This window comes from Ricinus communis, chromosome 8, assembly GCF_019578655.1.
Source record: "Ricinus communis isolate WT05 ecotype wild-type chromosome 8, ASM1957865v1, whole genome shotgun sequence".
NCBI lineage: Eukaryota > Viridiplantae > Streptophyta > Magnoliopsida > Malpighiales > Euphorbiaceae > Ricinus > Ricinus communis.
In genome coordinates this window covers 6,116,415-6,132,494 of record NC_063263.1, presented here as the reverse complement: position 1 = coordinate 6,132,494, position 16,080 = coordinate 6,116,415, and the positions used below count along the sequence as shown (strand labels likewise).

Genomic DNA, 16,080 nt, shown 5'->3' with positions numbered 1-16,080 from the left:
CGGTAAACGGGTACTCATTTAATTATCCGAATATCCATATAAATAGGTTTTAACGGGCAGGGTACCCGTTATCCATTTAAATACACATAAAATTTATTTAATAGTCATTTAATCTAAACGAATTTTAATAGGATTCGGGTAGTTTACCTTAATCCTATTAGGATTTGGGACAGGTTTGGGTAACAAGTGTCACGACCCGATCAGTGAGCCTGTGACCGGCACTAAGGAATGGATAGGTTTAAGGTCACCAAATCCCATAGTAAGCCTAACCATTCATTAACTCAATCAAATTGAAATTCGGACGCAATCCAAAATATGGTTCACAATTAACCTTAACCATCAAATCTAACATAATTAATTCGGCCTGCCTACATAATTAGGCAAGACCCCAATTTACATAAAATTACAACTGATAAGTCTAAAATTTCTACTGCGGAGAATCTAAAATTTTACAAGTCAAGCATACCAAAATCAATTACATCAACCCGATGATGAAGGAGTCGAGTTGATAGATAAGAATTGTGGGAAGACTAATAATCACCTGAAAAACAGTGAAATTGAGACTGTCAATCTCGAGAGTGAGTTAAAATCATATATCCAAAAACAATTACAAACACTTCCATAATACATTTATTTAATTTGAAATAAACATTAAGTCATGCATAAATATATGTGTCATGTCATGCTTAAATAAAAATATAACTTTCACATACTACGGGACGGAGTACTTCAGTAGAACCCTAATCTCAATACTAACATCTCGACTCTCTCATTCCAACAGAACTGGCGCCTAGAGAGCGAAGCTCGATCAGGGTCCTTAACTCCAGTCCGGTCACTTAATTATCACTATCAGTCTTAGCCTTTCGGCTCTCTTACTCCAATGAGACTGGCGCCCAGAGAGCGAAGCTCGACCAGGGTCCTTAACTCCAGTCTGGTCACTTAGGTATCCAAATAAGCCGGCACCCAGAAAGCAATGCTCGACTAGGGATCTTTACTCCGGCAACTCACTCTACTCAGCCCAGAGAGCAAAGCTCGACCAGGGCAAGTTCTAAATTTACCTTTTAACAATTTACAAACCTTTACCCCTTTATTTCCCGTCTCTGATTCATAACAGTGCGACTCATCAAATAGCATATGTTCTACAGTGGTCCCATCCCGAGTCAACACGAAAACACAAACCATAATGCAGTAAATGAAAAATATATAAATAGTGATTAAATAAATAATTAAAATATTAAATTATTTAATCAGAACTATCACGTAAAATTCTTAGCATGACAGGTGAACAGATATATGACTTTAACTCACAGATCTGACGACCTCCTAGCTCTACTCCGATGTCTTAGGTGGAGCGAGCCGAACTGACGAATTATCTAATGACAGAAAATAATTTAATCAATAACATTGAAACATTTGACAATTAACCCTAGGTCTAGACTCTTACGACTGACTGTCTAAGAATCTCAACTCGGAAGAATCCTACCGAAAATTCGGCAGAACCTCTCCTAAATTACGAATATTTACTCCCCGTATAACGGGTCCAGGACTTGCCAGAAAACACTTCAAATTTTTAAAAATTTATTTTTAACGGGAGTCGAGTCACTAAGACTTTATTATTTTTTCCGACTCCGCCACACATCACAAATCACGACTAATGGCAGACAGTCCAACAATTAATTATTTTAACTCACAATATTTTTCTAATGCTCAACACAATTCAATAAACACATAAATTTTACCAATGAATTCTAAAATCAACGGGCCACAGAATTACCGAGACACTTGATCGCTCGGCTGACTCGCCTCCAGCCGTCGGAGTCCGATCGACGATCCGAACGCACCAACGAACTCGAAACAATGCGTTGATAACAATCCCAGCTTCCGATCTTCCGATCCGAGCCTCGATCATTCGAAGAGATTTATGGACGATCTCGGCCGTCGATTTCCAAACAAAGTCCGATCGCCACAAAACCGGTGCTATTGGAAAGATTGAGCTGAGGAGAGTCTGGATATACCCTCTGATCATCCATCCATCGTCGGATCTCGCCTGAAAAGCTCAAAATTCTAGCTGCCCCCTACTCTTTTCACCTCGCCGGTTCTTGCAATTCGGGCAGCCTCAAGGGGAGATGATGGGCAAAGAAGAAAGCTCACTGGTTGCTGGTCATTTTGAGATCAGAACCACCCAAAATAGTTGTCGGAGACGACCTCAACAACGGCAAGAAGCTGTTGCCCCCTTCCGCCTATTTGCTGCCACCTGACTATGCCGGAGTTGCTGCCGACTCCTCCACCGAGCTCGCCAGCCTCCGCTGCACCTCTAGCCCGCTCCGCTGTGTCCCAGACGGACGCAAATCCCCGTTTGCTATGGAAGTTGACCTGAGCTCCCCTTTCCTAACATCTTCTTCTTCTTCCTTCTTTTCTTCTTTTCTTTTTTTCTTTTCTTTCATTCATTATCGACATTTGGTCCTCAACTTTTCTTCTTTACCATTTAGTCCCTCAACTTCTTTAATTACTAACAATTTCGTCCAGCAAAATTTCTGATTAACCCTTAAACTTTTCTTTAGCTTTTCATTTAAGCTCCTAACTATTTAATTTAGGCCAAAACAGAATTGTTGAAAATATATAATTACTTATTTACCCTTGCTTTTAAATGTAAAATTACTAAAAATCCCTTGCCGACATATTTAATTACAAAAATACCAAACATACAAATTTTCATTAAAATCCCATAGTAATAAAATTATATTTTTAATCCTTATTCTAAAATAAATTTCTAATTTAATCCTAACACGATTAATTTAATCAATCAATTTGCTAAATATTTTCCAATTAAAATTAATACCATTAGCTAATTAAAATACCATTTCCCCAATAATTCTTTTATAAAATATCCTTTGCTAATTCTTTCATAACTTTCAATATAGAAATTAATTTATATATTCATTTTGGAGAAAAAATTGAATGACCAAAAATATAATTTATTTCTCAAATAATTTACTTAATTAATTTCTTAAGAAAAATCAAACTAATTGGATATAGAAAATAACTCTCTTATTTGTCTAGCATCAAAATTCTATTTAAATCATCCCAATTAGATCAAATAAAAATAAAGTAAAATAAATTTAAATAAAAACTTATTTATTAACTATTACTAATATCATTATTATTAAAATAAAAATCTCGGATATTATAACAAGTGTAACTTCTTAAACAGATTTGAGTAATTGTAGTTTAAATGGTTTCGGGTTCGGATAACATTAAACGGACAGATACCCTACTCGTCGCTATCCCTAAATCTATTATTTTAATTTTTATTTAAATTACCTGATTTACCTAATTGATTGCAATTGTAGCTAAATTAAAATTTTAGTTAAAATAAGGTGATGTGAAAAATGACATATGTCATTATTCATTGTCGACAACTTACACGTCATTGTTGCATGTATTTAGACATGACACACGAGTTACCAAAGTCATATTATAGATGAACAAAAAAAATAAATAACAAGTAAAGATCATGAATTAAGAGAAGAATAAACGGTCAAGTAATTTCTTTCTTCACTTTCATAATGATTTTATACATTTTTCTAAGAGGCAAACAATATTAATAAAGTAAACAAAGGGTTAAGAAGATATCATCCGATTTTAACTGATATTTTAATTTGGCTATAATTATAATAAATTATTTAAATAAAATTTAAAATAAACTATATTTGAAGAGAGATAAATATTTAAATTTTTAATGTGATTAGGACTTAAAGAAAAAAAAAGTATAAATTGTAATTTCCCAATCAAATTATGGTTACAAACAAACAATGTTCTAAATCTAAGAAAGTTACTGGGCTTTAATTGGCCATGAATGCAGAAACTGAGTCTAGCCCATCAGCTAAAGAAAATATCAAGAAGATAGATGGAGAGATTAAATGGGTTATGGGCCACAAGAACGAATAATATCAGACGTTATGTTTACCAATTCGTTATCTTAACTTCTGCAACTAATAGACATTCACTCTCTGCTGCTGTATGTGTGTGGCTCTGTCTTCCCTTTGCTTGTCTCTTTTCAAGATTCTGTATCTTACCTTTGCTTACTGTTTTGGAGCTTCCATACAAAGATTCTCCTCCTATTTTACAAAGAAAACATCTTTGCATTGTCTTGTTTGCGTAGGAAGGAAAGGATAAAGGAATCTACATTGAAATGCCTGGCTAATATCTGAGATTTTTCTTCTGGATTTTGGACTGAATGACCTCTTATCAATGCCTGTATTAGGTGCTTTCTTCATTCCCTTTAGTTCTTTCTTTCTTGGGTTCCTTAATTTTTATGTTTCTTTTATCGACTCTTTGATGAATTCGTATCTATTTTTGTTTGCTAAAGAAAGTATGAATTTTTCTCTGTTGCGCCTCTTTCCTTTTCGTTTATTTTCCGTACTAAAAGCTTATAGCTTTGCAAGCAAGATTCTTGCTTAATTCATGGCTGTGCAACTAAAAATATAAGAAACTACATATGCTTTGACTTTAACATGATTCCGTATAGCTTTTAGCTCCTTGTTTGAAGTGTCATTGATGAATCTTATTTTATTTGCTCTCAGTACACTTGCTATTACTGATAAAGTGATAGATGTCTCATGGGGGTGTTTGATATATTACTTTGTAGATATTGCTACTGCTCAGGCTTCTTTGCAGAATCATCTGAGTCCATTAAGGGCTCAACCCCTTATTCCTTGTAAGGTTTTGCCAAGTCCATTTATATTTGGGGATGAGAAGAGACCGCTGGCCCGGTGGAAATCTTTTCACTTCCCTAAAACCTTAAATACTTGTGAAAGGAGTAAACTTCAGATTAAGGCAGTTGCTACTCTTGAACCCAAGGCTTTACACAAGGAGGAAGAGAAGAGTAAAGAGAGTGTGCTGCTTGATGATAATTCAAATGCCCCAGCAGTTCAGGCTGACTCTTCGGATGCAGACTCGTTGGAATTGGATGAAAATGAGAAGTTGAGGCGCATGAGGATCTCTAAAGCAAATAAAGGAAACACGCCATGGAACAAAGGCAGGAAGCACAGTCCTGGTAAGTGCTTAACTGTTTAGCATGGTTTGCCTTTATCTGTTTGCTTTCAACATTTTTTTGTGGTTACTTACAACCTTGATCCATGTGCAGAAACCATTCAACGGATTAGAGAAAGAACAAGGCTTGCAATGCAGAATCCTAAGGTAATGTAATATAAGAGTAATTTAATTTTGTATAATCCTTGGTATGAGTTGATATATCTGAAAGAAAAGATACTATATTTTCATTGCTAATTTCCTTTGAAATTATACAAGCTTAAATAAACAAAATAATGTGGAGATTCTGGAGTATTCTGTTGGTTAACATCTTAATACTGGTCATAGTGGTCGTCATCTATATTATGATTGATTCTTCAGAGAATAGAACTCCTTAGCTCCTCAACTATGAATTGGTCAGCATTTGTGCGCTATGCTCTTACATGAAACTAATGGAGTCATCTAGAGGATCATTGCATTGATCAATGGCTGAGATTAGCTTGGTATCCAACATTTTGGGCAATGGTTAACAAAGGATAGGAGAAGCTGCATAGAGAAATTTATTCATTTTGGCTCCTAATTTGGGTTGATACTTGGCCGCACTGAGTTACCAAGATGCATCGTACCACTCATGTTTTGAATGAAGTTCTAAGCTAGTTAATTGTTGTGCTCGGTGCTTTACAGATAATGCATATGATAAGATGAAAATCAAAGAAATATAAAAAATATTTTTTGATTTTATTTTGCATATTTTATGATTAGCATCAAAATGAAAATTTATTCATTTTTCGTTACAAAATTTGGCTTTGCAGATCAGAATGAAGTTGGCCAACCTTGGACATGCTCAGAGGTGGGTGCTGCACCTTTCCTTTCAACTCTACCTTACTAAGCATCTTCTCTCAAACAATTTGGACATTTCAATTTTCCTTACTTTAGGATTATTTTCCTTTCTTTTTCGGTGGAACTACTAGTCTTTCTCATTCAGAACATCTTGATAAAATCTCCTCTGTTGTCTTTTACTTGGTTGGTTTATAATTGTGGTAGAAGCTCTCACTTTCTAAAATTTTGACTTCTGCTTTTACCTTAGACCAAATAACATAATTATATGCACTATTTATAATTATCTTACAGTAAAGAGACGAGGACAAAAATTGGGGTTGGTGTGCGAATGCGATGGAAAAAGCGCCGCGAGAAGAAGAATGTGCAGGAAACTTGTTTGTTTGAGTGGCAGAACTTGATTGCAGAAGCTTCAAGAAGGGGCTATGCTGGTGAAGAAGAGATGCAGTGGGACTCTTACAAGATATTAACTGAAAAACTTGAAGTTGAATGGGTGGAGAGCATTGAACAAAGGAAAACAATGCCTAGGCCAAAAGGGAGCAAGAGAGCCCCGAAATCCCCTGAGCAAAGAAGAAAAATTGCAGAAGCCATTGCTGCTAAGTGGGCTGATCCTGTGAGTGCTTATTGATTTATCTTGCTTTATGTTATCTGCATTGATGATCATAAACCCAGTCTGTTGATTTTGAGGGATGAAAGAAACAGTGAGATGGATGAAAGTTCCATCACGAGCAGGGAGAAAGAGAAGGATGTTACTTGGCCAAGGAACATGGCATATGTGATCCTAAATATCTTTTCATGAATCTCATTATTACCACCTGCATCCTTTTCTGTTAATTATGTTGCAATTTGAGTTGAGTTAAGTTCATTTGTTATGCCTCGTGGTAATATAAGGTAGGACTGATTCAGCTCTGCTGCTCTGCAGTTGGACACTTTTAGATGCCTGTTTTTCCTTTTAATTTGTTGTTTGTGGTTACACTAGGAATACCGAGAACGAGTTTGCTCCGCGCTATCTAAATATCATGGGACACCAGTTGGAATTAAGCCAAGGCGAAGGACACAACCAAAGAAACAGGACCCAGCAATGAAAAAAAGTGATACAGAGAATTTGTCTAAAAGTGACACCGCAGGCCCAATGCGGCGACCAAGGTTGCGAAGAAGCAAGACACCAGTGTACAAGGATCCTCTGGCAAGGTCAAAGTTAGAGATGATAAAGAAAATAAGGGAACAAAGAGCTGCCGCAGGAACCAAGAAAACTGAAGCCATAGAACGAGCAAGGTTAGTACACAAGGAGATAAATGACTTAGAATATACACGTAAAAATGAACTTGACCAGCCTGTACAATGAAGTTATGAAGAACTCTTGGCCCATCCGATGCCTTTTTTTGGCATGTGTCTAATGCAATTCCCTTATGAAGGTTGAGCTAATTTGACCAGTAATTTTAGAGATTGAATATGCTAGAAGAACTCATGTGGCCTGCATTTCATAATGATCACTGTTTCTGTTGTAACGTAAAATCCTGCCCCCTTATTAGGCTGCTTAGTCGTGGGATACGCTATGCTCATGTTAGCTGGCATACTGCAGGTTATTAATTGCTGAAGCTCAGAAAGCTGCTAAGGCCCTTGAGGTTGCTGCAACAACGAGCCCTATTGCTCAAGCCTCCCTCATAGAAGCTAGAAAGCTAATAGCTGAAGCAATTCTTTCGATTGAATCCGTAGATGCTGAGTATATGACATCTAGTAAGGATGACATTGATCCTTCTCTTTCCCCAATTGAACTGGCTGGGCTGATTGATGAGGAAGCAGATGTGAACAATGGAAATTCTAGTCAAGCAGAGTTGAAAGAAGTTAATGGAACCAAAATCGTAGCATCCAGTGAAGATAAGGACCTCAACTTCACTAACTTATCCCTTCATGATATACTGAATGGTGAATATGAACTTCTCTCTACAAGATCCAATGGGTTTAATTTTCCTTCAATAAATTTGGAGAGTATAATAGAGCATTCAAGTTCACCAAAACCAAATGGAAGTCATAAATCTGAAAAGAGTCCCTTACCAAATGGATCCAAGGTTCAGCATCTGAAAGAGGAGTTGCCTTCTAAACCTATCACTAGCGCTAAGAAATGGGTTTGTGGAAGGCTTGTCGAAGTGACAGACGAAGATTAGTGTGAACTCATTGAAATCCTCAAACTTTGTCCAAGTTTCATCATAGTGGCAGATGGCATAAGCTTTTTGCTCATCGTCATGGTTCTTTTTCATCTAAGAACTCAGGAAGCCTGCCCAACAGAAAGCTGGCTATTTCAGCTTGTCACTTTGCATCTCACCATATTTGGTTGTATGTAATATTTATAGCTGATTAAAAGAAATTTTGGTTAATACTGCATACTTGAACACTAATGATATAAGCCATTGTATCTGTTTCTCTCTATGAAATTTGTTAGTTTAGTTATAAACATTGGCTTCTATACTGTAACTAGATTGTGTAGTTTATAGATAAGAGGCTGGCCGAAGTACATTTACTCACATGCTCTGTTTTGATGTTTGTAAGAGGGCGACATATTTTTGACGGTTTCATTTAGGCTTGCAGTCCCAAAACCCTCACCAAGAAAGATGTTACTAGCAACATGAGCAATCCCTGTTAGCAGTTGGGAACCATAGGAATATGCTTTACAAAGATTAGTGGAAACTTAGAAAGTATTAACATGTAAAATGCATTATTATCGTACAAAAAACATTGAAAAATAAAAAGATCCTGTCTGCTCTTGATTATGGCTTGAAATGAGATTTTTGATGTGCCCAAATCAATTACTTGAACCTACAAACTTCAAATACATTTAGCAGTAGTAACACAGACTGCCACCACTCACTGTGTACAATTTCTTGCCTAAAAACTGTCCCCTAAGATTAACCTTTCATTTAAAAGGGCAGCCCATGGAGGGAGACTCCCTATTAAAAAGATGGAAGCTCAAGCAACTATTATAATATAGGTAGGAAGTCCTATCTTCCCTGATGGCAACAGTACTTTAAGAATTTGACTAGTTACTGGAAGTTGTGCACCCTCTTTGCTGAGGTGAGTGTATTAGAAAGAAGCATTGCTATGGTCATTGGACCAACTCCACCAGGAACTGGAGTGACAGCTGAAGCAACTTTGCAGGCCTCCTCATAGCAAACATCTCCAACCAACCTGTAACCTCGAGGGCTTTTTGCATCCTTTAGTAAATGCATAGACACACGAAAAAAAAGGTCAGTATGATTGAAGCAACAGGTAACAACTTTGCAGAACCAATAGTATTATGATACAGGCCACCCAGAAGGCTAGTGTAACTTTAAACCAAAGAGAAAAGGACAAATTTGATCACCTCCACAGGATTAATTCCAACATCAATTACAACAGCACCAGGTTTAATCCAATTTCCCCTCACCATATTTGGTTGTCCTACAGCAGATATTATGATATCTGCTTGTCTGGTGATCTCCTCAGGGTTCTTTGTTCTAGAATGGACGATACTTACAGTAGCATCTTCCCTCTACCAATGGAGAAACAATATTTGAGGTTAGAGAATGACAGGAAAATATCTCACCATATAACTAACAGGGCAAAAATGGCTAGGTTCAAAAACAGAAAATTGAATTACTTGAAGCATCAAAGCAGCTGGCATCCCAACAATGTTGCTACGACCAATCACAACTGCTCTCTTCCCTTTAATTTCAACCCCATATCTATGCAACAATTCAATGCACCCTTTAGGTGTACATGGAACAAAAAGAGGTTCTCTTCCTCGCATGGCCAGACGGCCAATATTCAGTGGGTGAAAACCATCGACATCTTTCTCAATACTAACCGCATTCAAGATGTTCTGGTCATTCATATGCTGTTACAAAGAGATTACAGACAACTAAGATCAAGCTGGAGACACACATATCAATCTTGTGATTTTCATTCTAATGAGGTTAATCACTATAACATCAAGAAAGAATAACAAGAAGAGATTCAGAAGCATACAGAAGGTAAAGGCAACTGCACAAGGATGCCATGAACTGAAGGATCACTATTAAAACCTGAAATAAACTTGAGCACTTCTTGTTCTGTTGAATCTTCAGGAAGGTTCGCCTCAAAGGAATTAATCCCAACAGAGTCACAAGCTTTTTTCTTGTTCCTTACATAAGTAGCAGAATCCTTCCTATCCCCAACAAGAATGACAGCCAAACCAGGAACAACACCAATTTCATCCTTCATCCTTGACACTTCAACAGTTATCTCCTCCCTAATTTTCATAGCCACCAACTTTCCGTCGATCACCTTAGCACCCGTCTCGCTAGCCATTGACGCTGCAAAAGCAAAACTCAAACATGTTCGATAAAAATGCCTCAAAAAAAATGAAGCACAAACCAAACCACTAATAGCCATGAAAGGTTAAAAGGATTCAAACTTTACTATGCTGACACAAAACAGAAAAATTCTTTTGCTGGGAAATTAGTCATTGATGAAAGGCGATATAGATGTCGGAGAAATAACTATTAACATAGACTTTCACATGTTTGATAAACTGCCTTAGAGAGAAGATTCACAAACCAAACCAGTGAAAGTCATGAAACGTTAAAAAGATTCGAACTTTGCCATGCTGATATAGAAAAGGCAGCTTTTCTTCAGGGATATTAATAACGGACAATGGGTATTGCATATACCATTAATGACTGGCGATGAAGCAGTTGAAGAAGACCCAATACTGACGGTTCCAAAACAGATAGTCCGAACTGAGAGGGGGCCCGCTAAACGGCGGGCAAAGGTGATGCTACCATTACGGTGGAAAGTGGCGGTGCGGTTAAAGAGACGAAGCCGAGGTGTGGCGGAGGAGGAGCAGTCAGTGAAGGTTACAGAAGCCATTTTGTTTAGATAAAGAGAGAAAGAATAGAAAGGAAATCTCTTTATTGCCAGAGTCAAATTAGTTTGAAATTTTTTAGAACTTTGAGTGTTGAATTCGCAATTGTGCTTCTCGTCTGCCAAACTCCAAATTCGGGGCTATGTATTTTAGTAGCTTCAGCTTAGCTGCATATCAAACAAATTCGGCGCTCTCTTTTCGGTCAGACACTTCTTCCTTTTTCTTCAATTCTTTTTTGGTTCCATTTTTATTAGAAATTAAATAAATTAATAGAGGAATAGGGTTCCAATACCAAAATTAAAAGTACTGTTCAGTTAACCGGATCATATATAACCTTTCCATTTTAGTTTTTATTTGTTAAACCAACACTACAACTAAATATTCGGTTAACTATTGATTTAGGCAATTGTAAAATTCTTTTCCAAAAAAAAGCTAATTGTAAAAGTCGGATTTTTAATGACAATTTTTATTAATCAAAAAAATGTTGCATATAGAGAAAAAAAATTTGATTTATCAATCTTTTAATTAAACGGTAGAAATTTCACAAGTTACAAGAATATATATTATAAATATATAAAAATATATTTTTTAAAAATTATATAAAAACTAGCCATTTATTCATGCGTTAAGTGGTCGTTATTATTATTTTGATTATAAAATCAAATTTCCAGATACAATCTAATAAAAAATTTAATATTTAAAATTGCTATAAAATTTTAAAAAATATTAACAAACTAACTATTTTTAAATATTTCTAAAATTTTAAAATCTTATTAATACAATAATATAAAAATTACTTATTAATTAATTTTATCATAAATAACATATCAGTATAATTAATATTATGATTTTTTAGAATTAAAAATTTAATTTATAATGAAATATAATATTAAAAAATATTATTTTTAATATTAAAATTATTATCTAACTATAAAATTAATTTATCAGTTAATATAATATTAAAATATAATTAATATGCTATCTTTTATGACAGATTTAATATCATTATCCGATTAGAAAATTATTTATTAAATAATATTATATTAAAATATAATTAATATTCTATCTTTGATGATTAGAGTCAGTATTTAATTAAGAATATAGTTTATTAATTAATAAATTAATAGAAAAAATTATAAAATTATACATAAGTTTAAATCTCGTATGTTAAAAGTAGTACACATCTTAAAATAAAAATTTTATATGTCTAACATTAACCACGCATTGCAAAACAAATTAGAGGTCAAAGTCGTCTATCCATGTGTTGTATGACCATTATTATTATTTTGATTATAAAATTAAATTTAAAAATATAATTTAATCAGTTGTTTGATATTTAATATTAATTTATAATAATTTTAAAAATAATAGCAAACTAACTATTTTTAAATGTGTTTTATTTTTTAAAATTTTATTTATATTATTACATTAATAAAATATTTATTTATTAATATTATTTTTAAATTAGTACTATTAATAAATTATTTTTAAAGTATTTATTTATTAACTCTAATATTATATAAATTAATACTATCAATATTATTGATATCACTATTTTTTTAAAATTAAGAATTATTTTATAATTAAAAATTAATTTATTAGTAAACATAATATTTAAAAATATTATTTTCTATAATTATAATTATTATCTAGTTAGAAAACTAATTTGTTAGTTAATATAATATTAAAATATAATTAATATGCTATCTTTTAAAATAATTATTATCTAATTAGAAAATTAATCATTATTTAATTAAAAAATTAATTTATTAGTAATATATTATTTCTCAGCATTAGAATTAGTATTTAATTAGGAATGTAACTTATTAATCAATAACTAATAGAAGAAACCACAAAATTACACATAAACTTGCATTTTATGTGTCAAAAATAGTACACATGTCAAAATAAAAATTCTATGTGTCAAAAATTAAGCACACGTGTTAAAAGAAATTTAAGTCTAATAAATTAATATATACTAGTCGTTTATCCATGTGTTGTATGATGTATATCATTATGTATTCAAAAATGTATGAATCATTCCTATAGTAAGGATAAGTTCACCACGAGGTTGATTTAACAAAAAACTGTGGAGTAGTTATTATAAACATTAACTATCACATAAAAATACTAAAAATAAATTTAAACACTATAAGTTAATTTTTTGAAAAGATGAAATATAAAACAATTATAATAAATTATAAAATATATATGTAATGATTATAATGTATTAAGATTATATGCTAAAATTAGTATTTAGTTTAATCATTTACTAAGTAATTTTCTTGTTTATTTTAAGTTTAGATTTAATGAATAAGATGGTGTTGTGTATTTTCCATTAGGCACTCAAAATAACGATGCAACTAAAGTTTTTTATACCTACATAGATTGAAGTAAAAATAGTGTTCCAATTACATTCGACCTAAAAATTTTCATAATAAATATTATTATTAAATTGATATGATGGTCAACTAACAACAACAATTAAAACTAGTAAGATATAAAGACAAAAGAATCATTCATCAAATAAATAAATAACAATATTCATACATAGTAAAAAGACTAAATTAAATACTTATAAAGACTTAACCTAACATATTTAATCTAATGGTCGTTGTAATTAAATAGAAATACATAAAAAAAAAAAAAGTAAAAGCTCTCTTTAAATCAAGAATCCTTCAAGTAAGAAGATGATCAGTTCTCACTCTCCACTTCTTGAAAAGTTCCTTAGATCTTAAAAGAACAGTACTAAAATATTTATAAAAGATAAACTGTAGAGAATTGCAGAGAATTACAGAGAGAGAAATAATGGATAGATGCGAACTTATTGAACTCCACTACTTGTAAAAACTCTTTTCGCTAGAGTCCTCCTTCAAGTACAAAACTTCTAATAGTTATCTCCTATAATTTTTAACTATCATAACTTAAGTAAATAATAATTATTATCCATAATTACATAAAAAATTTAATTAATTTTTCCTTGGATTTTGATAAATTCGGCTAAGCCTGTGAAATTAGTAGTCTACGTCTCTTTAATTCTAAATTGCGCAGCAACAATTTTATTTTAAACCCATTTATATATATTTAGTTCATATGCTCTCTTTTTGGCTATTAACACCTGAAATTAAATAATTAAGTTAAAGTGAGGTAATAAGCACATATCTATATATATATATATATATATATATATATATATATATATATATATATATATATATATATATAACTTTAGTATTATATGGAAACTTTAAAATTAAAAGATTAAAAAATTTATATTAAATCTAGTATATAATATTATATTACAAATTATTACTGATTATTAAATAGAACTTAATAAACGAGTCAAATCTATTATAATATTATTTTATATATTGTCACCAATTATTTAGAATTAAGTTAAAATATAATATTTTAGTATTAGTATTTTAAATTTTTTAATAAATATATATCTTTTATTAATGAAATTCTTTGAAATAAATATAAATTGCCTAATAATAACTTTAAATATTGGGCAATCGGAATGATCACTAATTATGTTATTCATATTTCAATATATTATTTCATATCTAAAATATGGAAGAACATATATTTTTACAACATTATGTCATATTTAACTTATTTTATAATCATATATTTTTTAAACTAAGAAACGAAAACTTTCCTTCGGTTACATGGATTCAATATATATATATATATATATAAATTTTTAAGATCTAAATTTTTAATATATATATATATATGTAATTCTTAACACATAAATTTTTTATTTAATATTTATATTTACTTTTAATACATAAATTAAAATTTATATTTAATTTTATAATTTTTTATTAATTTATTGATTCATAAATTATATTTTTAATTAGATACTAACTTTATTATTAAAAAATAATATATTAATTTTATCTTAATATTATATTAATTAATAAATTATTCTTAAAATATTAGTTTTATTATGACATTTTAATTATATATTAACTATATATTAACTTATAAATTAATTTTATAATTAGATAATAATTTTAATTTTAAAAATAATATTAAATGATATTTTTAATTAAAATTATTTCTAAATTGTATAATAAATTTTAATTTTAACAATAATAATATCAATTATATTAATATATTAATTTATATTATATTTAAATTAATTAACAAATAGTATTTAAATTAATTTTTATATTATTATATTAATACATAAAAATTAAAAATGTTTAAAACTTATTAATTTTCTATTATGTTTTAAAATTTCATAAATTAATATTAAATATTACTAATTATTCCATCCAAAAAGCTATATTCTTATGATCTCATCTAATAGCATTTTCTTATATAAAAACTAATTTGATAAGTAAGGTATTAAAATAAAAATATCTATTAAATAATAAACAATTGATTTCCAGCCACCTTTGGTGATAAATTTGTAATTTAGAATACTTTTTACGTATTTCTAATAAATTAATATTTTACTATATAAATGTAAGAAGACCCATTTAAAAAGTAAATAGCGTTTTGACCTTTTCTAATTTAAAAATAAGAGTCTGGTTTTTAAATCTACACTAATATCATAAACGATCCCTAATAATTTGTTACTTTGGTTACATTGAAAAGACTATAAAATAAAATAAAAACATTCATAGCTTTATATTATATGTATATATAATTAAAATATTTTAGTAGCTTATTAATATGTTATATATATATATATAATATAGAATTATATATTTTTTATCTCACTTTAGTCTTTTTATTTAATTTCAGGTGATACTAGTTAAGAAGGAAGAATATGAGCCAAAAATACATAATTGGGTTTTAATTAGACTGTGGTTGTAAAAGGCTCGGAATAAAAATACATGTACTACCAATATCACGGGCCTAACCAAATTCATTAAGACCCACGAAGGAAAAATTAATTAGTTTTGATGTAATTAAGAATAATTATCTCTTAAATATTTATTTTATTTAGAACAGTAAAGATGATAACTATAATATTGTTATACTGATAAATTTACTATAAAAAATGAATCCCTATTAAGAAGTAGAGATTAATTAAATAAAGAAGAATATATTATTATTCTCTCTCTGAATTTTCTGCAGTTTATATCTAAAATATTTAGTTAGTTTTTATATTGTTCTTTCAGAAATTAGAAAAGCTTTTAAAGACGTGGAGAGTGAAGATCAACCTTCTTCATTGAACAATTTCTAGATTTTGAGAGAGTTTTAATCTTCTGTTTTATATATATTATGTCTTTTTATTTAATTACAATAATCATTAAATTAAATATATCAAACTAAATTTTATAAATATTTAATTTAATTTTTTATTTATATAT

At 30.7% G+C, this 16,080-nt stretch overlaps 2 protein-coding genes across 2 annotated transcripts; one reads left to right on the top strand and one right to left on the bottom strand.

Moving 5' to 3' along the window:
• The first annotated feature begins 3,978 nt into the window (after positions 1–3,978).
• On the top strand, positions 3,979–8,390 carry LOC8284726 (stress response protein NST1). The gene is made up of 7 exons (XM_002533766.4): positions 3,979–4,264; positions 4,649–5,056; positions 5,147–5,199; positions 5,844–5,881; positions 6,163–6,481; positions 6,848–7,143; positions 7,451–8,390. Exons 1-7 carry the CDS (start codon positions 4,252–4,254, stop codon positions 8,031–8,033), a joined length of 1,710 nt encoding a protein of 569 aa, XP_002533812.2. The 5' UTR covers positions 3,979–4,251; the 3' UTR covers positions 8,034–8,390.
• Positions 8,391–8,601: 211 nt separating this feature from the next.
• Positions 8,602–11,100, bottom strand: LOC8284734 (bifunctional protein FolD 4, chloroplastic). Its single transcript, XM_002533765.4, has 5 exons — positions 10,554–11,100; positions 9,871–10,196; positions 9,503–9,739; positions 9,227–9,394; positions 8,602–9,077 (listed from the first exon to the last, which is right to left on the bottom strand). Exons 1-5 carry the CDS (start codon positions 10,750–10,752, stop codon positions 8,907–8,909), a joined length of 1,101 nt encoding a protein of 366 aa, XP_002533811.1. The 5' UTR covers positions 10,753–11,100; the 3' UTR covers positions 8,602–8,906.
• Positions 11,101–16,080: the final 4,980 nt, after the last annotated feature.